The 23,591-nt window shown below is 36.3% G+C and overlaps 4 protein-coding genes across 4 annotated transcripts; 3 read left to right on the forward strand and 1 right to left on the reverse strand.

Annotated features, from left to right (window-relative positions):
* Positions 1 to 244: 244 nt before the first annotated feature.
* zte38 (zebrafish testis-expressed 38) lies at positions 245 to 4,425 on the forward strand. Its single transcript, XM_007250651.4, has 12 exons — positions 245 to 736; positions 1,470 to 1,614; positions 1,705 to 1,768; positions 1,874 to 1,910; positions 2,027 to 2,047; positions 2,130 to 2,156; positions 2,445 to 2,512; positions 2,604 to 2,752; positions 3,232 to 3,470; positions 3,822 to 3,864; positions 3,963 to 4,006; positions 4,092 to 4,425. Exons 1-12 carry the CDS (start codon positions 671 to 673, stop codon positions 4,134 to 4,136), a joined length of 948 nt encoding a protein of 315 aa, XP_007250713.3. The 5' UTR covers positions 245 to 670; the 3' UTR covers positions 4,137 to 4,425.
* aldh9a1b (aldehyde dehydrogenase 9 family, member A1b) lies at positions 4,148 to 12,099 on the reverse strand. The gene is made up of 12 exons (XM_007250650.4): positions 11,974 to 12,099; positions 11,543 to 11,754; positions 11,189 to 11,334; positions 10,102 to 10,231; positions 9,525 to 9,659; positions 8,709 to 8,905; positions 8,049 to 8,189; positions 7,686 to 7,874; positions 7,488 to 7,575; positions 6,822 to 6,963; positions 6,283 to 6,395; positions 4,148 to 5,866 (listed from the first exon to the last, which is right to left on the reverse strand). The coding sequence occupies exons 2-12, from the start codon at positions 11,721 to 11,723 to the stop codon at positions 5,772 to 5,774; spliced, it is 1,557 nt and encodes a 518-aa protein (XP_007250712.3). The 5' UTR covers positions 11,724 to 11,754; positions 11,974 to 12,099; the 3' UTR covers positions 4,148 to 5,771.
* A 2,328-nt stretch (positions 12,100 to 14,427) lies between these two features.
* uck2b (uridine-cytidine kinase 2b) lies at positions 14,428 to 19,995 on the forward strand. Its single transcript, XM_007250649.4, has 7 exons — positions 14,428 to 14,597; positions 16,517 to 16,676; positions 17,206 to 17,302; positions 17,805 to 17,947; positions 18,051 to 18,148; positions 18,451 to 18,499; positions 18,706 to 19,995. Exons 1-7 carry the CDS (start codon positions 14,493 to 14,495, stop codon positions 18,837 to 18,839), a joined length of 786 nt encoding a protein of 261 aa, XP_007250711.3. The 5' UTR covers positions 14,428 to 14,492; the 3' UTR covers positions 18,840 to 19,995.
* Positions 19,996 to 20,076: 81 nt separating this feature from the next.
* czib (CXXC motif containing zinc binding protein) lies at positions 20,077 to 23,564 on the forward strand. The gene is made up of 8 exons (XM_007250648.4): positions 20,077 to 20,178; positions 20,266 to 20,349; positions 20,746 to 20,802; positions 21,126 to 21,207; positions 21,827 to 21,858; positions 22,268 to 22,345; positions 23,114 to 23,179; positions 23,269 to 23,564. The coding sequence occupies exons 1-8, from the start codon at positions 20,173 to 20,175 to the stop codon at positions 23,344 to 23,346; spliced, it is 483 nt and encodes a 160-aa protein (XP_007250710.2). The 5' UTR covers positions 20,077 to 20,172; the 3' UTR covers positions 23,347 to 23,564.
* Positions 23,565 to 23,591: the final 27 nt, after the last annotated feature.

The following is a 23,591-nucleotide window of genomic DNA, read 5'->3' on the forward strand; positions in this document are numbered from 1 at the left end:
ACTGCTTTTGGATAACTTTATGCTGCTTTACTCCTGGTGCAAAAATTAAAGCAGTTCAGGTTGGTTTGATGGCTTGTGATCATCCAGCTTCCTCATTCAAAGAAACTCATAATTTTTAAATTGCCTTTTTTTCAAAAGCTGTATATATTAAAGCTTTAAAACTTCAGTCTTCATTTGATATTAGTATGTGTTGAGACAATTAGTATTTTTTGTATAAAATGTCTCAAACATTTATAAAGTATGATTTTGCTCAGTTGCGTCATTAAAACCCATTCATTTTTGGCTCCCTCGGGAGCGCCCTCTGGTGGTGAGGCAACCTGACGTGATTGACAGGAACCGGTTGGTGCGCGAGGAGCGGTTAGCTACAGGCTAATTTACCTCAGAAGTGCGTTTTTAGTCCTGAAAAGCGAATTTCTCTGCGAAAAACGAGCTGCTTTCAGTCTTGACTGAATATAGCTTCTGTAATCTCGGCTAAAATAGATCTGGATGACGGCTGGAGTCAATAATTACGTTAGGAAATAAAACTCAGAACTTGGTGAAAAGCTAGTTAGGTTAGCTAGGTAGCTAAATTAGTTAACTTGTTAGCACGCTAAGCTAGCATAGCTATTTAGTTAGTTAGCTAACTAGCTCATTTAAAGTTTTAACTTATAAAAAATACCTAAAACTTAGAATGCACACAGAGCACACAGTTACACGACAGCAAAAACGAAGGAAATCAAAGCAGGAATCTGCTGAGGTGAGTAACAAGCATATTTTGTTATGATAAATAAACTGTTAAATAAACGTAAACTAACTAAATACCTAGCATTGGCTGCTATCAAAACTTTATAACTAAACATTAGGGGTCTGTGTAACGTTTATCATTTCAATTTTCTGACTGTCTGATTTAATGCTAAATTCCAAAAACATTTTTTTCATTTTTATCAATTTAGTACCGATATCCTCACCTTCCTAAAATATATAGGTTATATTTTTTGTCAAAATTATTGACTGGCCCTAAGATGACAATGTTAAAAAAAACATAATGCTGGCCAGGACTTATTTAGGGCATGGGAATGTGATTGTAAGGCGTGGTCACAACTTATTAGGGTGTGGGAATGACACAATTAAGTCGTGGCCAGAGAATAATAAAGCTTGCTTTTGTGTAAATTAATACACATGAAAAATACTAAATATTACATCAAAGCTCCAGTCCAATATAGCGTTTACTTCTTATTAATAAAGGCTATAGTCTATAAATATTGCATATATTTATAAATCTTATTATTGGGTCATATCATAAAGTTATCTAGAATGTGGCTCTAAAAGTCTTACTATTTTTACAAACATGCCCCCTGAAATTGCTCTGGAATATGTAAATATATATGAAAAAATGTTTATCTGAATTGTGTCTGAATGTTGGCAGAAAAGCTGCCAGTGTAGCTAGACCATATTTGTTGTATAGTATGTGTTATTTATGTTCTTTTTAGTGGGACAGCTTATTCCAACAAGAACTGAGAACACAGGAGCAGTCTTTGGTCTTTGTGAAACGAATGCTGGTGCTTGCAGTGTCCTCTATAACCTATCTACGAGGAATATTTCCAGAAGATGCATATCGATCTCGCTACTTAGAAGGTGACATGTTGGCATGTTGTTTTCCCAATTATTTATTAGCCTGCTACAGATTAATCATTTGTCACAACTGTTTCTGTCTCGGCATTACAGACTTATGCATCAAAGTTATAAGAGAGGACTGTTCATCTCCAGCAGCTTGCAGAACTGTTAAGTGGTAAGTGTGTAATTCATAACTGACGTTAACAATACAGATACAATCATAGTGATTTGACAATTGTAAACTATACGCAACTATACAAGTCTTTTTTCTTTTTTAAAGGATGATGGGGTGCTTTGATGCTCTGGAGAAGGAATATGTAAGTCAGGCATCCCTCAAATAACATTTTGTATCACTGGGATGTAAAGCCAATGTATACTATAGAACACTAATAGTAATCATATCATTTTATTAATGTTATGTTGTCTGTTACAGTTGCAGATTGTGCTTATTGGGGTAAGTGTGCATTAATTTATTGACCAAGAAATACATTTATTGCATGAATATTGTATCATATATTGTTTGCAATCCTGTACAGGTGCACAGAGACCCAGATGACACCAACGTAAGTTTTCATACTAAAAAAATAAAGAAAAACATGCACAGTTCAACAATTTAAAATTTACATTGTTCTATACTCTAATATAATTGAGACCTTGAATCCAGTTTCCATTCCTGGATTTTGATTTTTGGTAGTTGTGACACATGTCCAATCAATTACATCAGCTTTTCCTATAATTTCCAGTGTTTTCCAGGAGTGGAAACTAGATTTAAAATCTAAAGTTTAAGACCTAAGCTTTAAAAGCTTTTAAATTCACTGATCAAATACAAAACACAACACTTATTATTGCAGCATGTCATAGAGTCTTACCAGTTTAAGTTCAAGTACTCAGAGCACGGGCCACAAATGGACATCCTCAGGTAAGACCTGTTATAACAACAGAGAAAACACTAGAGTATTCAGTATAGACAATATGTCATGCTTGGTCATAAATTTTCTGTTGTCTTTCAGAAACAACAGCATGGAGATGTCTGTGACCATGGAGGACACAAAGAAAGCCTCGGTTCTCCTAATCAGGAAACTGTTCCTCCTCATGCAGAATTTAGATGCTCTTCCTGATGAGGTCTACCTCACTATGAAGCTCTACTACTACGATGATGGTAAAATAAACATCCGCACCGTAAACACAGCTGCTGGAGGGGTCTGTTTGATTTAAGCTTAATGTACAAAAACAATAAGCACTGAAGTGGCTTATGAACTCTTGCACAGTTTCAGTTATAGTACTTAGTTTGGATCCTAGTAGTAAATGATTTTGTGGTAGGCTGCACAGTTTCACAGTGAAGTGAGATGTGATTAAAAATTTGATAATGATTTTGGAGATATTTGAGACTGAAGCACATATTTTTGTACTTTTTATCTGACAAATTCAGAATGTGTTAATTGGCAAGATTTTGGTTTACACCTGTGTAAAAAAGATGCATCAATATCACATTAAGGCTTTACAACTGCAAGAAGCCTCTGAGAAGTCAGGCTATGGAATAAAATGTGTTTTATATATATATTATTTTTTATATATTATAAGCCCATAATTAAATATTTATGTATGTTCCTTCTGTCTCTACACTATATGAAACAAAAGTCACTCCACCAGACTATGAACCTCCAGGCTTTAAGGAGGGTGTGTGCGACAGTCTGTGGTTCGAGGGGACAGCAGTGCACTTCAGAGTGGGCGATCTGCACACACCCTTTCATGTCCTGAAGGTCGGAGTGGCCGCTGAACAAGGCAGAGTGAGCAAACTGCAGGAAGGCAATCACCTGAGAGAGTGTGTTCAAGATTCAGCACAGCAAAGCGTCTGTAGGCTATCACTGGCACAGGAGGTTAGCTTCAAAAATCAAAAATTCAACCTTGTGGTGTTTAAAAGCTACATTATAATTACATAATTAATTGCATATATCTACATCATCATTACATGTACATAAGAATTGAGTTTTGCACTTCCACTGTTTGGATTTTCTGACTTCCATTTGTTTCAGTGCAACATAAAACACTAAACATAGCTACTTAGGAACATGTACTCTTTCGTACTTTTTCTTTACTGAAAAATAAGACTGCAAACTGAACAGCAACTTGTAGTCAAATTGTAATTATAATAAAGCATCTTCTTCAATACTTAAAAACACACATGTATGAGCCACTATCTGCTGCATTAATTTTGATCTCTGAAATAGGTGTCTGAGCCCTGCCGGGAGGAGGACTTGCCGTCGGAGGATGGTACGTTTGTGTTGTAAGAGTTTTCTCTGGGGGGTGCTTTATTGCCTTTCATGTCTTGCGGAAACATTTGTGTAATCTGTGAAAATGATCTTTTACAGAATCGGCTGCACAGTTCAAGCCACCCACAAAAGCTCTGGCTAAGGTAGGAATGATTCTAAGAAAAATGTAAAACAGGAATTAATTTAAAATAATGTATTTAAACTTTTAGTTTTTTACTGTTTTATCAGAGAAGAGGCAAAAACCCAGCAAAGAGAAGGAGGAGGCATATTTAAAACCACAACTGTTTTGAGGCATTTTGTATTTATTTGTTTGTGTTTTAATTATTGAGAATTGTTCATAATATTATACATTAGTTCCACATTCAATTTAAATATGTAAATTAATGAGTTATTGTCATTTACTCTATTTATTATATGTCCAAAATTGTTTATGAAGTCTACCACCCTTCATGACTAATGTTATCTAAGGTCTTCAATCTGTTTCAAGTTATTTTTCCAGGTAATCTATATATGATTATATATAATTCATTTCCTAAATAAAACTGTACATTAATGACTTAAACATAGTAAGTGTGTAGGCTTTTCATTTTCCCATCTGCAATATAACAATAAAATACAGAGTTTACCTCTGTAAAACATCAACAATGTACAGAATTTAGCTAAACAAGTTCCAATTAAAGATCATTCATATACATTCAAGTCTAAAATATTTATATTTTAAGGACAGGCAAATGAAAGCTGTAAGACTCAAGTGATTTCAAAGAAATGCTGCATGTCCCAGAAAATGAAACATTTCTTGAAAAATTTATCAGCACAGGTCCAACATTGCTAGACATAAAAGCTATTAAAAATCAAGTTGCCACATGTGCTCACACATATTATGTGTTTGTTTGTGTCAGAATTACTATCAACCTTGAAAACTGCATATTTTATTATTTTATGTTGCATATATTGCATATTTCAGAAAACCATCTTAAGGACTGGATAAAGATTGTTATAGTAAGATGTTAAGTAATGGATACAGTATAGGATAGAGAGTACAAGCTAAACATTCTCTGAACCACTGTGGCTCTATTCATAAAAATATTTAAATCAATTTGGCACCACCGGCAACATTTGCACATATAAACAGGAAATTGACTTCTTGGTAGTAAAGAAGACAAACAGTGAACCAGTCTGTTGTGGATTGGAGTCATTTAGTCCCTTAGTTTGACAGTAAAGCCAAATCAATGGCTGGAGCTTGCAGCAACATTCTAATACTTCTATGTGTTGGAAAATCTGACTGGGATGACCTGTAGACTGTGTTGACAACAAACCACCACTGTTAAACCCTAATGGGTTCTCCAACCTTATCAAGCTAGAAAAAGGAAATCCAATTATATTCCTTAGCAGGAGAGGCCCCATAATTATCCCAAATTCAGTAATTTCTGGTTCCCACTTCCCCTATTACACAAAGCTCCCAGCACTGGAAGGGTGAAGGCAAGAATGTGCTTTCTCTGAGTCATAAAAATACTGCTGCTAACGCAATGTCATTGGAGCTTGATGCGCATAGGAAGAACAAACACAACCAGTTCTGTTACATCAGCTAACAGATGTCCATTTTTCATTTTCATGTCATGGCCTTCTATACAGAGTTGACTTGGCACTGGTATCATACAAAAAAAAAATACTGTATATTTTTCAAAATAAGGCACTTGAGAAATTATCTGTATTTTGAGTATTGCAGAAAAATCTTGCACTCACACACATTAATCTTGGTCTCCAACTTAATAACAGTAATCAAACACCACATTGATCCTGTGCAGCAGATAAACTTCCAGTTTGTCCTAAAATAGTGTTCTTCAATAGTTGGTCTCCAACAGTGTTAAGGAAAATGTAGCCATATGTATGTATGTGTTTCTCTCTTGTTTAAAAGAGACTGTCCACATCTCCCATCTCCACCACTACAGTCTTCATCTGAGAGTAGAATTCAATTGTAACTTGTCCATTTTCCCGTCCTATACCTGCAATGACAACAGAAGGAAAAATGTTTGAAATTGCACTCTAGGTTCTCCAGATTCATTGTGGGGAAAACAGGACAAGAGCAGATGATTAAGGGGTCTTATTCACAAAAGGCCAGAGTAGCTGTAGGTCTTTATTCTAAACAACCGTCAACACACCCACTTGTTTAATAAATTGGTCATGTCATGAAACCTGCAGCTCCCCCAGCTCTTTGTGGAAAAGAATGAACATACCAGATGTAATATTAAATTTTTTTTTATTCTTTTACAAGTTACAATTGATCATTAAATTGTACTGGGGAAATCACTGATAGGTATGATACCATGTCTAGTTAACCAGTGATTCCAGAACTGCTTCAGTTCTGCTTCATTTCTCCAAAATATAGAGGTTGACATTAAATAACACAATATTACAGTACCTGATGTTTTAAAGCCCCCAAACGGCACCTCCACAGGGGTGATGTTATAGTTGTTGATGAAACAGGATCCCGCCTGTAGGTTTTCTATCACTCTGTGGGCTCTCTGAATGTCTCTAGTTAGAAGATAGGACAAAATGTGTGTACATGTTTGACATCAATGTTGAATGATGTTAGCTGTTAGCTCTAGAACAAAAAATGATGGGAGCTGCTTCCACAGCAGTCTTCTATCTGCTGTAGTTGTTGTGATTTAGAATAACTGAGCAGAAGTGCATGTTTATAGGTTATAATCATCTCACAAACAATATATTATCTTATATTATATATAATATATTATATTATATTATCTCTCTTCTAAAGAAGAACAGTAACCATGCCATTACCATCTGATAATGACATTTATAGCTGTTTATAAAAGACAGCATAGACTGCTCAGGGTAGCAGCAAACACTATTCTCCCTAGAACACTTAATGGAGCATCAAAATGATATTACAATGTTCTTTTAACTTTAACTGTTATAATGTTAAAAAGAAAAACTTACTTGGTGAAAACCCCAGCAGCAAGGCCCATTGTGGTGTCATTTGCTCTCTGTAGAACCTCCTCCTCAGTGTCAAAGGTCAGTATGGACATCACAGGGCCAAAGATTTCCTCTCTCACACAAGTCATGTCATCTTTGCAGTTGTCTAAAATAACAGGCAATAATAATAAGGACACTGACACTCAGTACACGCAACATTAATACGCTGCTTTAGATTAAATAATTTAAAATCCAGGATTAACAAATTACCAAATTAAAAGAAAATCATGTAACAAATATGACAGCAGATACCAGTTATATCTTCTACACTCACTGTTCAGAAGAACTACAGGCCGCATTTATAGAACTACAAAAGTGCTTCTATATGATCAGTAGATCTGAAAAATGGACAGTGATTATAGAAAAAAAGTAGGTGGTCATAATATTGCTATATGACTGAGCACATGCACATGAAGGATTTTAGACTGTTCTGTTGGTGCATTCATGTTAGAGGTAAAGGTCTTGTTGAGAAAGGCCTACTTTTACGACTCTCAGGCCTTTGAGCAAATCCTGTCAATATTGGATCTTTATCAGTTCAGTTGGTGTGAAGACCTCACTGCAGACAGTGATAACGTTATTGTGATGACGTAAGGTGCAATAAAGCTGATGTCTGAACTCGTTTTAACTCACCGAGCACACAGGGCGTCATGTAATATCCGTTTTTGAGTTTTGTGTCTGCTGGTGTGAACAGTTCCCCTCCACACAGCACTCTAGCTCCCTGTCAAAAAAAGCAATGACCGTATTAATGCTAAACTAAGCTGGAATTTAAACTCCAGCCAAATTAAGTATTTCCTTAATTGCATACAATTAAATTAATTAATGCTGTACCTCTTTCTTGGCCTGCTCCACGTATCCCAGCACTTTGTCTAGGTGCGGCCGGCTGACCAGAGCTCCCATGCGTGTTTCCTCCAGAAGAGGGTCGCCGATCTGGATGGCTTTGGTCCTCCGTACCACCTCTGTCACAAACTGGGGAAGAACTTTTCTGTGGACGAACACTCTGGTTCCATTACTGCACACCTATCAGCAGGAGAAACAAGGGGCACATGGTTAAGAATATTATCATGCAATGCTTAACAGAGCAAATGATTAAAGTTAGTTGAGCTGGGGCACTTTGCATAATAAGTGTTAGCCACTAAAAACTGTAAAAAAACTGAAAGTTATTCATCGTTATTCAGACAGACTTTTTAGTACCTGGCCCTGAGACAGGAAGTTGGCCATGAGCGCTCCTCTGACTGCATTCTCCAGGTCACTGTCCTCAAAGATGATCAGAGGAGATTTTCCTCCAAGCTCCAGTGTCACTGGTTTCACTCCTTTGGAAGCCATCTCCATTATCTGTGGGGACAACCAGAGACAAACTCTCTATTCCAGTCTCTATCAGTGTGATATCTAAATTATGTAAATAATCTGAATTCCAAATAATAAAATACAAAAATAATACAACACAGTTGATGGATAGATCCAAGTCCAATTTACATAACATTTCTTAGGAATATTTATGCAAAACACATGAGATTGATGTTGCCAACACTATGCTCTACTAGTTGAGCTACTATCATTAAAAAGTTATTTATTTGATATATCATATATGATCCCAGAAAATGTTATTATTATGTAAGACCAATTGGTGCTTTTGGAAGTGGATATGCGGATTTCATTTTCCAGCAGTACTTGGCACACTGCCCACACTGCCAAAAGCACCAATTGGTCTTATATAATATTCTAATCTTCTGAGATACTGACTTTCGGGTTTTCATTACATTTCAAATAGATTACTCTGTGTGTAATGAATCTATATAATTGATGAATTTTACTTTTTCAAATGAATTATTAAAATAAATTGCAGCTACGTACCTTCTTGCCAGTGGGCACACTCCCTGTGAAGGAGACCTTAGCAACAGAAGGATGATGGCACAGCAGAGTTCCAGTCTCTTGAGCCCCCTGGACGACGTTTAACAGGCCCTCAGGAGCGCCGGCCTGTGCGTAGATCTCAGCCAGGAGCACTGCACTCACTGGGGTCACTGGAGACGGCTTAAACACCATAGAGTTCCCTAAATAAATTTCAGAAAATATAATGAAGAGAAACTGCCAAAACCTATGAGCTGGAAAGACTAGCACAAAGCCTTCCTTCGATACATGTGAGGTCAGACTCACTGCTGATGAAGCATTGCTGAGTAGCATCACAGGAAAGCCCAGCGACTTAGTTCTGATACATCAGCTCACAGATGCAACCTTGTACTGATCCACATCACCCTACGAGTGATGAGGGGAAAGTGCTCCATCTACTGTACCCACCCAGAGAGAGCAAGGCCAGTTTTGCTCTCTCGGGGCTCCGGCAGCTGATGGCAAGTTGCATGACCAGGATTCACACTAGCAATCTTACGACCATAGAGGCATATATTTTTTAATATTTTATATATATAATTTATATATCACAAAATATTGTGATGTTATTTTAGAGTAATATCACCCTCCCTAAATTTTGATTATTAAAACTGAAGTCTTAAGAAGAAGAAGAATAACGGGGGTGATAAATTGTGTCTAATCATATAATATTGTAATCTGTTTTTTTTTTTCTTATCGATTTACGCTACTACAGAACAGATCTAGTGTATGTAGTGTAAGTACCCCCTCAATGACACGAAACATAAGGCCACATTGTTAACATACCACAGGCAATAGCCGGAGCTGACTTCCAGGCAGCAATCTGAAACGGATAGTTCCAGGCACCAATTCCCACACACACCCCGAGAGGCTCCCTGCGGGTGTAGGCGAAGGATCCTCCTGGTAGCTGAACATGCTGCCCTAAAAAAAAAAAGAACAATACAGCTGATTATAAAGGTTTTAAAAAGTTACAAATGATTTAAGAAAACATGCTTATTTCTTTGTTTCTTCAGAAATCAATGGTATGTAAGAAGAGTTTATTCTGCTTTTGATGGAGTAACTGTCTCTACTGTCCAGGGAAGCCTTTCTACTAGATTTTGTAGCATTGCTATGAGAATCTGATTGAATTCAGAGGTGAGGATGCTGGATGACCACCGTCCCACCTTATCACCTTAGAACTCCCCAACTTCCTAACTTTTTCATCCCAGAATTATTATACAGAGCATCATCCTTCCAGAAAACACAGATTCAGTGCTGGGGGCTTCATTCCCCTTTAGCCAATAAGTTAATGTTAATTTTCTCCAGAGTCTCCTATTCTATTGGCAGTACTTCTTTACAGGGACATTAAAACATGATAACAAACCTGACAGATTAGTGGCAAGTCCTGCAAAATACTCAATGCACAACCGGGCAGAGTCCACGTCTAGTCGAGCTTCAGTGATGGACTTGCCATTGTTGACCACTTCAACTTCAGCAATCTCTTCTCTTCTTTTCTGTCCTCAAAACAAGAACAGTGAGCAAGAATATCAACTATCAAACTTTAAGTTTAATATTGAAGACATTAAAGCTATACAGGAACACATGCTGGTTTATTTAGTAAAGAAAAAGTGCTGAATAAACCAGAATGGCAGGAGCAGTTTAAGAAAGGCAGACTGTATTTCTAGGCTGCATATGAAGAACCCTTTAATTTGGAACAGCAATCAGTGATTTAGCTGTCTAGGAGTGCAGACTACCTTAGCTGCAGCCTAGACTTTGGAACACAGCTACAGTCTCTCTGTCTAATCATGATCACTCTGGATTTTGACACATTGAAATTGATGCAATAGACACTGATATCAGTTTTGATTGGTCAAAGTATCCAGACTGATACTCATCTGTACAATTGTACAATTTCATGTGTTTTTTCATGTCTAGACAATCAAAAGTCAATTTGGATATTAGGTTTCTGGATTCTAGATCAGTCTGAACATTTTCAGGTGTATATACAGCTCTGGAAAAGAATTAAGAGACCACTTCAGTTTCTCTGATTTTGCTATTTATAGGTATGAGTTTAAGTAAAATGAACATTGTTCTTTTATTCTATAAACTATGAACAACATTTCTTCCAAATTCCAAATAAAAATCTTGTCATTTAGAGCATTTATTAGCAGAAAATGAAATATTGCAAAACTTTCAGACCTCAAATAATGCAAAGTAAGTTCAGAAATCAATATTTGGTGAAAGAACCCTAGTTTTTAAATCACAGTTTTTTTTTCATGCATCTTGGCATCATGTTCTCCTCCACCAGTCTTACACACTGCTTTTGGATAACTTTATGCTGCAAAAATTCAAGCAGTTCATCTTAGTTTGATAGCTTGTGATCATCCATCTTTCTCTTTATTATATTCCAGAGCTAGTGATACTGACTTGACATTAAAAAAATACCAATGCGTTTAAAAAGTAGAGTTTACCTCAATCAGTCTGGCGGCTTCCAGCATGACTCTGGCTCTTTCCATGCCCGCTGTCTTCCTCCACACTGCATATGCAGAGCAAGCGCTCTTTACGGCCTCATCAACCTGGCCTGCTTTGCATGATTGTAGTTGGCATAGTACTCGTCCTATTACACATAGGCAACAATGACAACATAAATTTCCTATAATTGACAGTCCCTGATCATTAATTGTGTACTGAACTCGTAAAGACCATAAATCATGGGATCATGTGCTTTCAAGTCCAAAGTCCAATCGTGCAATAAGACAGCTAAGCACATTAATCACTCGATCATTTTAAACAACTAAAACCACCACAAAAAAAATAAATATTACCTGTTGCAGGCTCATACACTGGCTCCAAACCTGTCACATCACTGAGCTCAACCCTGCGCCCACCCCAGAAGTTGAGGGGGACTTTTATCTGCATGGTTCCTGAAGATGCTCTCCTCATTAGGGTGAGGAAAGCAGGACCACCACTCTGGCATGGGGTCAGCAAGGAGGCCAAAATACGCATGACTTGGGGGGCAAAGGTCAAAACAGAGCACCTGGAAATAACATTAAAAGGGTTTTAAGACATAAAACATCTTTACTTTTAGTGTAAACTCAACAATCAGCTAAATTTAGCAATCCTGCAGAAACAATAGCTAATAAATAAATAAATAAAGTTCTACTATAAAAAACTAGCTTGCAATGAATGACTGTACAGATTTATCACGCGGTCAGATTAAATCAGATCTCTGACAGAATGCATTAAACACACTTACACTGTTCACAGAGTAAAATCCTCCAGATTACAGAAAAATCCCGCTTTAATCTTCATTCCCTTTCTAATTTCCCCAGTAAACACACTGCACGGCCATGTCCTCTGACAGAGGGAGGGGCGTCTGAAGCGGCGCGCTCTGATTGGCTGGCTGGGACGCGTCATTTTAAGAGTTTCCGCCAATATGGAAATAGACATTTAGGTCAGTGCAACTTTTCTCAATCCATTTGTCTAACAATTTAAGGCTAAATTCGAAAATAGAAAATTGACGGTAAAACCAAATAATTTTAAATTCTTCATATTTGGTCTAGTACAGAAAAAATGTGTCTTTAGCATTTTTTTTTCTAATTTTCTAGTTTTATTTCTGTACCTCACAATTAGAATTACAGGAAAAAAGTAACTTGCAAGATGCAAAAATGAAAAAATCTAAAAAAAAAAAAAAATAGGAGAAGATTTTTTTCAATTCTGTTAGCAAAAGGCAGAAATGAAAAACTTGGAAAAGACTGGTAAAAGAGCAATTTCTTAGTAAGTAAATTGAAAAAAAAATTATGTTTAAATTTAGACTGGAATGATCAGAAAATTTAACTGATTGAACGTTTCAATGATCATTGTTGTTTAATAGAACCAAATAATCTGGCTGGTATTTTTTTAAACACAAAAACATGTGAAACAGCGCCATCTAGTGCTCAGATTCTAACATTGAATCTGAATCAGAATAATTAAAAAAGTTGTAATTCAAAAGGAAATTATAATTTAAAGAATAGTGGTATGAATAAGGGATTTTTTTAAATATCATATTGTATTTATTGTTATTCACTTATTTTTCTGTATTTGCACATTAGGAAGTTCGTTTTGTAATTGCACTTTATGCAGTCTTGTAGCACTGTTAAAAATCGTAGATATGTTTAATGACTGTATAATTCGTAATTCGTTTTACAAAAGGCAATACAGGACAAAAGGTATCTAAAAGGGCCCTTTCCTGTGTAGCCCACCCCCCAGCATCACGTAAGCCCACCATCCCCCTGAGTTTCTTTTACAATTACACACACCCCTGACTGACAGCCTTTTGTTTAGCTGGTAGTTCATTCCGGGGTGAGTTAGCCAATGGTAATACTGCTTTCATGTGCATTTTAGTGATGCCTTTGATGCCTAAAATGTTTTAAAAGAAAAATATTTGTCTGTTTAGGCCCTCAACACAAAATGTATGAGCTCTGCTTGTAAATACAACATTACATTATATCAGAAAAGATCATTTTCCAGATTTTGACATAACTCAATAAATAAATCAAGTGTGTTTTTTATGCATGATATTTAAGTACTGTATAATGTAACACGTTTTCAGGAAGAGTTGAGTATAAACCAGGAAATCTCGTCCCCTCATGGCCTAATCAGGTGGTCTCTCATTCCATTCCTTCCATAGATAGGGGCTGGGTGCATGTCAAATCATTAAAACATCATAAGCATACTTACTGGGAATTCAACCATGCCTAAGGGTGTTACACTGTGTGCTTCCCACAATGCATCACGGAATTGGACACCAGCATGTCTGTATTCCAAAATAAGACATAGGCTGTGTCCCAATTGCATACTACACACTAATACTATTATGTCCAGACCACATAGTAATCTTAGTAGTGCAGGTTTGGGACTTGACTTATTGTCTGCCTTCTTTTCCAAAATATCTCAAGACATAAGCAGCTCATCAAAACCAAAACTTTTTATCAGTGATTGTTGGCAACATCAGGGTCGCTGATGGGACCAGAAGGGGTTAAACATGACCCATCTGTGTTGTATGCTGCACACAGGACCTAGTGATTACAGAATTTAAAGACTGTAAAGATAGGGCTCATTTATGAAGCCCATGATTTTAAATTCATTTTGGATTTTAAATTGATTCTAAACTTTTATATGCTGGGCCAACTGTTTATCATACACTCAAACACTGGTTAGTATTACTCATTACATGAGTACATAATTGGGACACACTCTAACCCCATATAGACTTTGAATAAATGTTCATTTTATGTTCAAGCTATTGTTTCCTTTACATTTAATAAAAAAAATATATATTTAAAAAAAAAAAATTCTAAACAACTCAGCAACTTTAAATGCATTTTTATATTAAACACAGTGTAAATAAGGAAAATGAACCTATACTTATTTGGCAACGTTAAATAAAGGTTGTTTAAATGTTGTTTTCATGTGTTTCCATCACCAACCTTAAAAGAAGTAATGCAACTAAAATAAATAAATAAAAATAAGTTTTTTATGTATTTTCATCACCAACCTTAAAAGAAGTGATGCAAAAACAAAAAACGTTCATTAAACGTTCATTAAATGTTCTTTGTTATCAGAGACTGAACCAGAGGATCATTTCTATTATTCCCCTTCCCCCCCTTTTCCGCGGTAGGTGGAGGATCCGAGGGTGTAGGGTGTAGGGCACAAGCCCGGGTACTTTGGAATGGGACCCTCCACCGTGGCGAGTGTGGGTTTATCCGCTGGCTCGGCGCGCTCACTGCAAGCATGGCTGGCGATAGCGAGACACGACTGAACGGACAGGCGGAAAACGGCAACACCGTTAGGCAGCCTTTTCTCATCGGTGTATCGGGGGGAACCGCCAGCGGCAAGGTTGGTGTTTTGTCCTAATAAATAGTGTCTTATTTCCGGTGTGTTTTCCCTTGTTTTGCCCCCTAACCTACTTTCATTGTTCTCAGTAATGCATATGGAGTCACCCTGGCCGCGTGGCTTTTTGTTTGTGAACTTTATTAAATCAAAACTAGATAAAAACTACATTATACAAATATATACAGTTGCTTAATAGCTACTAATATAAAAGTATATTTATTTTAAATGATATTTAACATTAGGCTAAAGCTTTTTGTGGGAAACTGCGTCGGACGTCATTCATCTAACGTTAGGTTATCCCCACGTGGCGAGTGGGAAACTCCCAAAATAAATGTTCTTATAATGTAAAACCTTTTTTTTATTATTAGTTTAAGGATACAAATCTAGCAAACATGCAAGTTAATTCAACATTTGTCTTTTCTATGTGTTAACTTATATTCCATTCTTCCCGTTCATTATGTGGCTGATTATATTTTATGGCTGATATCTTCACATTTAGCAATTAATTAATAAATAAATATTGAGATATTCTTTCTGCTTTGATAAAAGGGCAAAAAACATAGTCACACACTCAAAACTGAGCTGAAATGGTAACATAAATGGCGTCATAGCTTTGCTAACTTGTTTCATGCGTTTGTTTACATGGTGATGTAGGAGCTGTGCAGTGACGTCAGCTGATCTCCTTTTTAGTGTTTTGGCTTTAAATGACCTAATAATGTTATCAGCATAAGCTGATAAATAAATAATGATCTATATCCTATATTAAAGTTATCAGCCTGATATCAGATGATCAATTAACTTGGCTGACCCATTTATTAATACAGAGATACATAGCAGAATATGTAGGTCAGTGGTTATCAATAGGTCAGCTGGTTCTCTCTGAAGCCTCTGAAGATAAAGATGAAGCTGATGCTGATGATGAAGATGATAAAGATGATGATGGACCACTTTTTGTATTTATCTCTGTGAAGAACCCTCTGGGAAGGTGGAAGGGCCATGAGTGCTGCTTTAACACCCACTGGATTAGTTGATGCTGAGCTGTATTTGCAGTGTTTTGTTTTCTTGTGTTTGTGACCCAGTCTAACGTTCTTACCTCAGCCGGCCGGCAGTGACCTTACTAGGGTTTGACCCAGATTAGACTCGAACGGCTCTGTCAGTTTTTGGCTGAGGGCCCTGCAGTCTGAGAAAAGAATTCCCTTACATGGATTGCCTGGACCCTTCCCCCCCCCCCCCCTTGGTGTTGAATCGCAGTGCCCACATGTCTCTAGATGAGCTGTTGCACCTACTAAAATGCAGATAGCTGCTACCCACACTTCACTTTCTGAGTGTGCTGAGTTTTTAAATCAGCGTTGTTCAAATTTAAAGCCTTTTTATGCAGGTCTCACTATAAAATAATAAATTGGACAGTTTTTAAATTGTTGTATAAATCATGGCTTATTATATCATATAAATGTATTACACACAGAGTGATCTATTTAAGCATTGATTTTATTTATTGTTGAAGATTATGGCTTACAGCCAATGAAAACCTAAAACTAGTCTCTGTCTTAGAAAATGTTAATATTATATCAGTTGGTACCTTTGGCAGTGTGGGCAGTGTACCAAGTCCTGCTGGAAAATGAAATCCACATTCCCATAAATGATGTCAGCAGAGGGAAGCATGAAGTGCTGTGAGATTTTCCAGGAAATCACTGCACTGACTTTGGACTTGATAATAAAACACAGTGGATCAACACCAGCAGATGACAGACATGTCTCTCCACACCATCACTGATTGGTAGAAACTTCACACTAGACCTCAAGCAGTTTGGACTGTGTGTCTCTCCACTCTTCCTCCAGACTCTGCTCCCTGGATTTACAAATGAAATACAAAATTTACTGATGGTCTGAAAATATGGATTTTTTTTACTTTCCCTTCTCAGTCTTCAGTATGTGAGAAGATTATGGAGCTCCTGGGCCAGAATAAGATTGACCATCACCAGCGGCAGGTGGCAACCCTCAGCCAAGACAGCTTCTACAGGGAGCTCACCCCGGAACAGAAGGCTAAAGCTCTTAAAGGCCAGTTCAACTTTGATCACCCAGGTAATACTGCTGCTCTGTTCACTTGTTGCTTTAAAAAAATATTAGAAAAGCCATTCTTTTTAATTATCAGTTAAATGTGCATGAATTTCCACTTACTGGTACATTAGTGCTGCTGTGAGGTTAATGGAACACTGGAAGTAATCAGCAATCACCCACTTCCTTTAACCCATATAAACTGCTGGCCTTGTCAATAAAAGGCTATTGGTGCTAAATGTGAAACCAAGTGTATAAACTACATAGTAAACAATAAGCATCCTAAAATGTTGTCTTGTAAGGATGTGAAAGTGTTTTTGGACACATTATAGGTTAATATGAGCTAAACGAACATGTTTAGCTTGTCTTCTAAAATGTGGGTTAAGTGGAAAATGACGTATATTTGACCGGAACTAAACAGTTTTATTGCTAGGTGCGTTGGCACAGCTGCCTCTGCTCAGACTGATTTCCGTGCACACAGAATGACTGACTCATCATTTTTTCCCCCCTCTGTTGCACAACCTCTCCACACCCCCACACCAACGACACCACCCAGATGCTTTTGACAATGAGCTCATCCTGAAGACTCTTCGTGACATCATACAGGGGAAGACCGTTCATATTCCAGTTTATGACTTCGTCACACATTCCAGGTTCGTGACCCATCCTTCCACCATGGTCATGTTTTCATTTCAGTTGCAGGAACACTTTGGCTTAAAGTCAGATTTACATAGTTTTCAGCTTATCCCAGAGGTAGTCAATCAACCAAGACTAATTTGGAAAACAATAGAAGTCAAGCCTGTCCAATAAGAGAAAAGTGACACTTTGTGACCTTTTAATCAGGCTTAGGTTAGTTAAGCTAAATGTCTTGAGAGTTTCAGAGCGTGTGACTATTGTGTGACTCTTGTCTTATAATGTTTGATTCCTACCCTTGAAAAAGAAATCTGTATTAAGTACATTTTTTAAATATTAAATATTAAAATTAAATTATAATTCACTTTAATCTCATGTTGAATGTTTGTTTAGAGTCTGAAGTTCTAAAATAGCTTAGTTGTAGATGAAAGGTACACAGATTTGCTTTAACATCTAATGTCTTTCTGAGTAAGAGCATCATGTATAAGTATTTTAACTCTAAATTGTTTGGTTCCTCCACAGAAAAGACGAGTTTGTGACTCTGTACCCCGCAGACGTGGTTCTGTTTGAGGGCATCCTCATGTTCTACATGCAGGAGATCCGAGACCTTTTCCAGATGAAGCTGTTTGTGGATACAGACCCAGACACTCGTCTCTCCCGCAGAGGTACATGCAAAAATGACCTGGTTTAACCCTCATATCTGTACAATAAATAACCTGCTTATCAGAGTGTTAACAGAAGTGCGTTATTGGTTTTGTTTTGGTTTAGTTCTGCGGGACATCAGTGAAAGAGGCCGAGAGCTGGAGCAGGTTTTATCTCAGTACATCACTTTTGTGAAGCCAGCATTTGAAGAATTCTGTCTTCCAGTAAGTATTATATATTTTTATTTATTTTAGAGTCTTCTTAAGCCTTAGTACACGTAGAGCCTGTACATGTGAAAAGCCTCAATATTGAAATCCTGAATAGTTTTTTTTTTTTTAATTTTTTAATTTCATTTATTTTATTTTTTTTGCCACTAACATTTAGAGATTCTGTGGTAGTGGTACATAAACCCATTATCTCCTGTCGTAAAACAGATGAATTTAAATGAATTAATCCTATGCTTTTCAAGCTACAATCCTTAGTTTTTGCCTAAAGCTGTCTAAAACTAATGTATTTTATTTTTCAGACAAAGAAGTATGCTGATGTCATCATCCCACGAGGAGCGGACAATCTAGGTGAGTTTATGAAGAAAGTAACTGGGGACTGTATGACAAAGGATTAAATTATGATTTACAATACGTGATTTGTACTTTAGTTTATCTTATTAGATAGCAGTGAGTCACACTGTCAGAAACCACATAAGCCCCATAAGTCTTTAGTTTTGGACTGTCAGTGAAATGGTCCCGTCTCAGTTCTTATCATATCTGTCTTCTCTTTACAGTGGCAATAAACCTAATTGTGCAGCACATTCAGGACATTCTCAACGGGGGATTCAGCAAACGTCAGAACGGCTACGTGAACGGACACGGGACGCCCCGACAGAGGAGGACATCTGAGTCCAGTCGGCCACACTGACCTCACTTGTGGCCCTCGCTCCTTCTGTGGAGGATGGGCCCGGACTGTAATGAAATTCAGCATCCCTTCGTTGAATGGAAGAGCTGCTTGAGTTGAAAGGCCTTTATGGTTGATATGACTTGCGTTTTAAGTATGTTGTCATTATTACTATGGTGATTTTATTGTTGGGTTTTTTTTTTTTGTGGTTTGCATTTACCAGTTTTTATTTTTCTGGATGAAGACTAAAAGCGCTTTCTGTTTTTTGGAAAGTTGTATGACATGCTCGACTGGTGTGCTTTGGTCAACATTAGTAAAAAAAAATAATAAACGAGTAGTCTGAATGGTCTAACGTCCTGCCAGTGGTTGCTGTGGTTGGGACGGTGGTGTTACAGGTATAAAACTTGAAGTCAAAACTCAGGAAAAAGTGCTTGGGTCTTTGTAGAGGTGTGTTGGTATCCTCCTGCAGACGTATAAAAATCCTGCACTTTTACATTTTCTCTCCATTTTAGGTGCTATGTATATGGCAGTACTTGTGCTATCCTTGTGGTCACATTTTATTACTTTTAGTACTCTGTAGATTAATTCTTTCATATGTTTACACACATTTCTTGATTTAGACCACTTTCCATGTGTATCACAATGTATGATGCCTCAATCTTGCCTTCTATGCCAATTAAGATGTCTTAGGTTTCAAGGCTGAATTCCTACACCAGTATTTTTATACACCATATGTCTGATCATAATTCAGCATTATCTTGGATGAGAAGCTTTATGGTGTTATAATAACAAAGCGGGTGCAATCATAAGCTTATACAGCCTGCAACTGTAAATGACTTGACAACACTAAGATTACACAGTTGAGGGGGATTGTTTCCACTCATTTTTACACCCAAATCAACAGTTGCTTGAAATAATGTAGATATTTTCTCATAACCTTGGAAAAACAAGATTAATGTCAGGGAATCAATATTAAAATAATAATATTTTATCATATATTTAGCCATCTAGCATTGGTTTGCTAGTCTGGCCGTCTTGCTTACATCTGAATACTTGAATTTTTATCCTTTTTTTTGTTAGATGTCAGTTTTCTGGCCATAAAATGTGTGATATTTCTCAGTGATTAAAATAATAAAAAATACATGGAATGAAAAATAAAAATAATCAGTTTTTCTATCAACGCTGTCAGTGTACGTGTCATGTATTTCTTACCACCAGCCACTAGGGGCCGTATTAGGCACCATATACGATATACGCTTGCGTTGTTTGCGTAAGCCTAAATGAATAGGGCATCTACGCTATAGTCTCTCACACGCCCGCTTCTTCTTACGCACAATACGTAGCAGAGAACGCCAGCATGGGGGTAGGTGTGCTAGTCTGGTTCTGTGGTGTGTTTTTGTGCATTAAATAAAGCCCAGCTCGATTAATTTACACGCATTTCTTTATGTAGAAGTTCGGGTTGCAGTTTAAGGCGACGTTGGAGAACGTTACAAATGTGAGGCCGGACGGGGAGGACTTTCGCTGGTATTTAAAGGTGAAGAGTGAGCTGTGCTAAAGCTAACGACCTGCGGACTGACTGTAAACTTGACAGCTAAGCTAATAATAATAATAATCAACAGTCAGCTACAGCTTTTTACTGGTTTTGAATTCATTTGTTATTTAAATGTAAGTAAGTAGTAACTGCTATGATATCTTTCTATATCTTTAAGGCTCTGTTTGATTCAGTTTTAACCTTAGTTAACAGCTTTATAGCTGAGCATTTACCAATATAAATAACGTTACATGTAACTAATTTAAAGCATTTTATATTTATAAAAAAATAATGTTTTATGATTATTAATCCATAACTATTTACACGAGACACTGGGGGAAGCATAGTCTTTTAAATGCTTTCTTTAAATGTTCTGACTTTCTATTTATGATCCTGCAGCTGAAGTGTGGGAACTGTGGTGAGGTCTCTGAAAAATGGCAGTATATCACACTAATGGTAGGACCTTTACAATGTAATTACTGTCTTAATATTATGTACTATAATATAATATAATATTTCCTCATTTCATATATACAGTCTAACGTTTGGGCACATCTCTTCTCATTCAGTGTGTTTTCTTTCTTTCCTTGTATGATTTTTTTAAATTCTATCAAATCTACTCTATAATTTATATTAAATTAGAGCACTGTATTAATCAACAGTGTATGTGAACAAGTTAGCAATATATACTGTTTGTAAATAAAAGATTAAACAGTTACTGGTAGCATGAGTTGGACCGTTTTGTGTCTGTTTCGGTTCTGATGTGAAGTTCTCCTCAGGACAGTATGCCGCTGAAAGGAGGAAGAGGCAGTGCCAGCATGGTTCAGAAGTGTAAACTGTGTTCCCGGGAAAACTCTATAGGTAAACACACACTTCTTACTCTGATATTAGATATGTTTTGTTTGCCCACACATACTACTGAAATTTATTTTTTGTTCACATTTTGCACTAAACATTCTGTATGGTATTGAAAAAGGGTTATTTGACAATAGCTAAAACTTGTTTTAATTCTGGGAAAAAACAAGAGATTTTCCTTTATTCATAGTGTCTTCAGATCTTTAAAAATCTTAAAAAGACTTACATTTGTTCAGCTAAAAGTTTTAAAGTGTTTTAAATTCATCTACCATATAAATATAATTCTGGTTTTATTTTCAGACTTGGTTAATTTGATATTCAAATAGGCTTATTGATATAAGCTAATACAAGCTTACTGTAGGGACTGTGAACTTAATATTGGTGTTGTCCTTTTAGCTATTTTGGTATTGCAAAAGAGTGGGTATTACTAAAAAAAAACTAAATTAATCTAGTAAATCCAGTTTCCAAATGTTAAGGAATAAAGTAATGTGAATGTGACCCTTGTAATATTTCTAATATTTCAATATGGAAATGACTACAATTTGAATAGTTGCTTAGGGTGAAATTGTCCCTTAGGGTAATCCTAAGCTTGAAAATGAAGTATAACATCTTTTTTGCCCTACAGATATCCTGAAGGATACTATTACACCGTATAACGTAAGTAAAACAAATGTCTAATTTGTGTTCAAGTTAAATTTCCTTTGTCTATTCTCACAATTATCCCAAAAAATTCACAGGTTTGATCAGTCACCGTTGTGTTTGGCTTTTACTTCTGTAGTTTTAATCCTACAGTTTAACAAGGAATGAAATTTTAGATGCCACCATGTAGCATGGTTTTAACAGCATGTCTAAATTATTAAACACTCTCCTCAGACTGAAGGTAATCTATAAACTTGGACTAAAGTAGAGACAATTTCAGACGGCTGTTAATGTTGTTAGATCTGCACCATATTTTTAGTTTATTAACAATTATAAGGTACCGAGAATTGTTTAGTTTGATATTTACTTACTTTCAGTTCTAAATACTAAATGTCATGTTGCTTCTAACATTGTTGTTTCCCTGCAGGCGGAGGACAGTGAAAGGTTTAAGACGATTGTGCAGTTTGAGTGTCGAGGTTTAGAACCAGTGGACTTCCAACCACAGGTAAGATATCAGCAGGTTTATCTCACTTATGTATCCAGGTGTCAAAGTCTATGGAGTAGGTACTGGATATAGATCTTTATCTCAATTGGAATTCTGTGTTGAAGTGTTCATATAGCACCTTTTACAAGTTTATTTGTACTGAGTAGAATGAACTATTACAAACAAAATAAAATAATATAAAGAGTATTAGGTTCGTATATGAACTTAAGCCAATTCTATTATCATATTATATCAATATACATTTAGTTACAATTATTTGTATTTTATTATAATTTAATTCTGCATGATAACCTTATTAGAATTCATTTTAGATGATCTGTATTTTTTTTTTTTTTGTAAATTTAAAATAATTTAAGATTCTGCTAATAGTTCTGGACGGATGTAGCATTAAAGCAATACAATTTTTGTTTACAGATAGTTTGTTGTGAATGTGTAAAATGAAGTTCCATAGTAATTAAATGTAATACAACTTCATTATGGCTGTTAATGACATCAATCTAAAGGTATTATACATACAATATGTATAAAGTATACATATTGAAATTAAATTAATAATAATCAAATTTGTTACATTTGTAATATGATTTTTTTAGAGCTAGAAATTTAGTAGAGAATTATATAGATTTTTAGTTGTTTTTTAATTTGAGCATCACATTTGATTCATTTCTAAATTAATTTGCATTAGTATTTTGCTATATAAAGTGTTATTTATTTTTAAATGGTCTTTGGTTTTTTATATAATCCATTCCTTTCACTTCTTCCTCACAGGCTGGCTTTGCAGCCAAAGGGGCCGAGACCACTACCCAGTTTCCTGAAATTAACCTTCAGGAGAAAGTGAGTGATGAGATCTCTGAAGGGAAAATAAGAGTTTGAGGCATCTGTGAGATCCTATAAGACTAATTTGTTTGGTTTTTGTGCTTCAGGATTGGACAGACTACGATGAGAAGGCCAGTGAGTCTGTGGGTATCTATGAAGTCACACATCAGTTCATCAAGTGCTGAAGAACCTCCTGAAGCAGCGCAGATTTAAAGGCTTGAGCTCCACCTGAGAAACCATGAAACAAGACCAGTTGTAAATAATTGAAATTATTATTTTTGGTCAGTTATGAATGGCTACATTGAACAGCAGGATGAAGAGCTGTTACTCTGTGAAGGAAGGACGGACAGCAGTTTTGGAGATGCTGGATAAAAAGACAATAAACCATTTTTCCTTGACCAAACCTGCAGTATTATTTCATTTTACAAAC

Source organism: Astyanax mexicanus, chromosome 8, assembly GCF_023375975.1.
Source record: "Astyanax mexicanus isolate ESR-SI-001 chromosome 8, AstMex3_surface, whole genome shotgun sequence".
Classification (NCBI taxonomy): Eukaryota; Metazoa; Chordata; class Actinopteri; order Characiformes; family Acestrorhamphidae; genus Astyanax; species Astyanax mexicanus.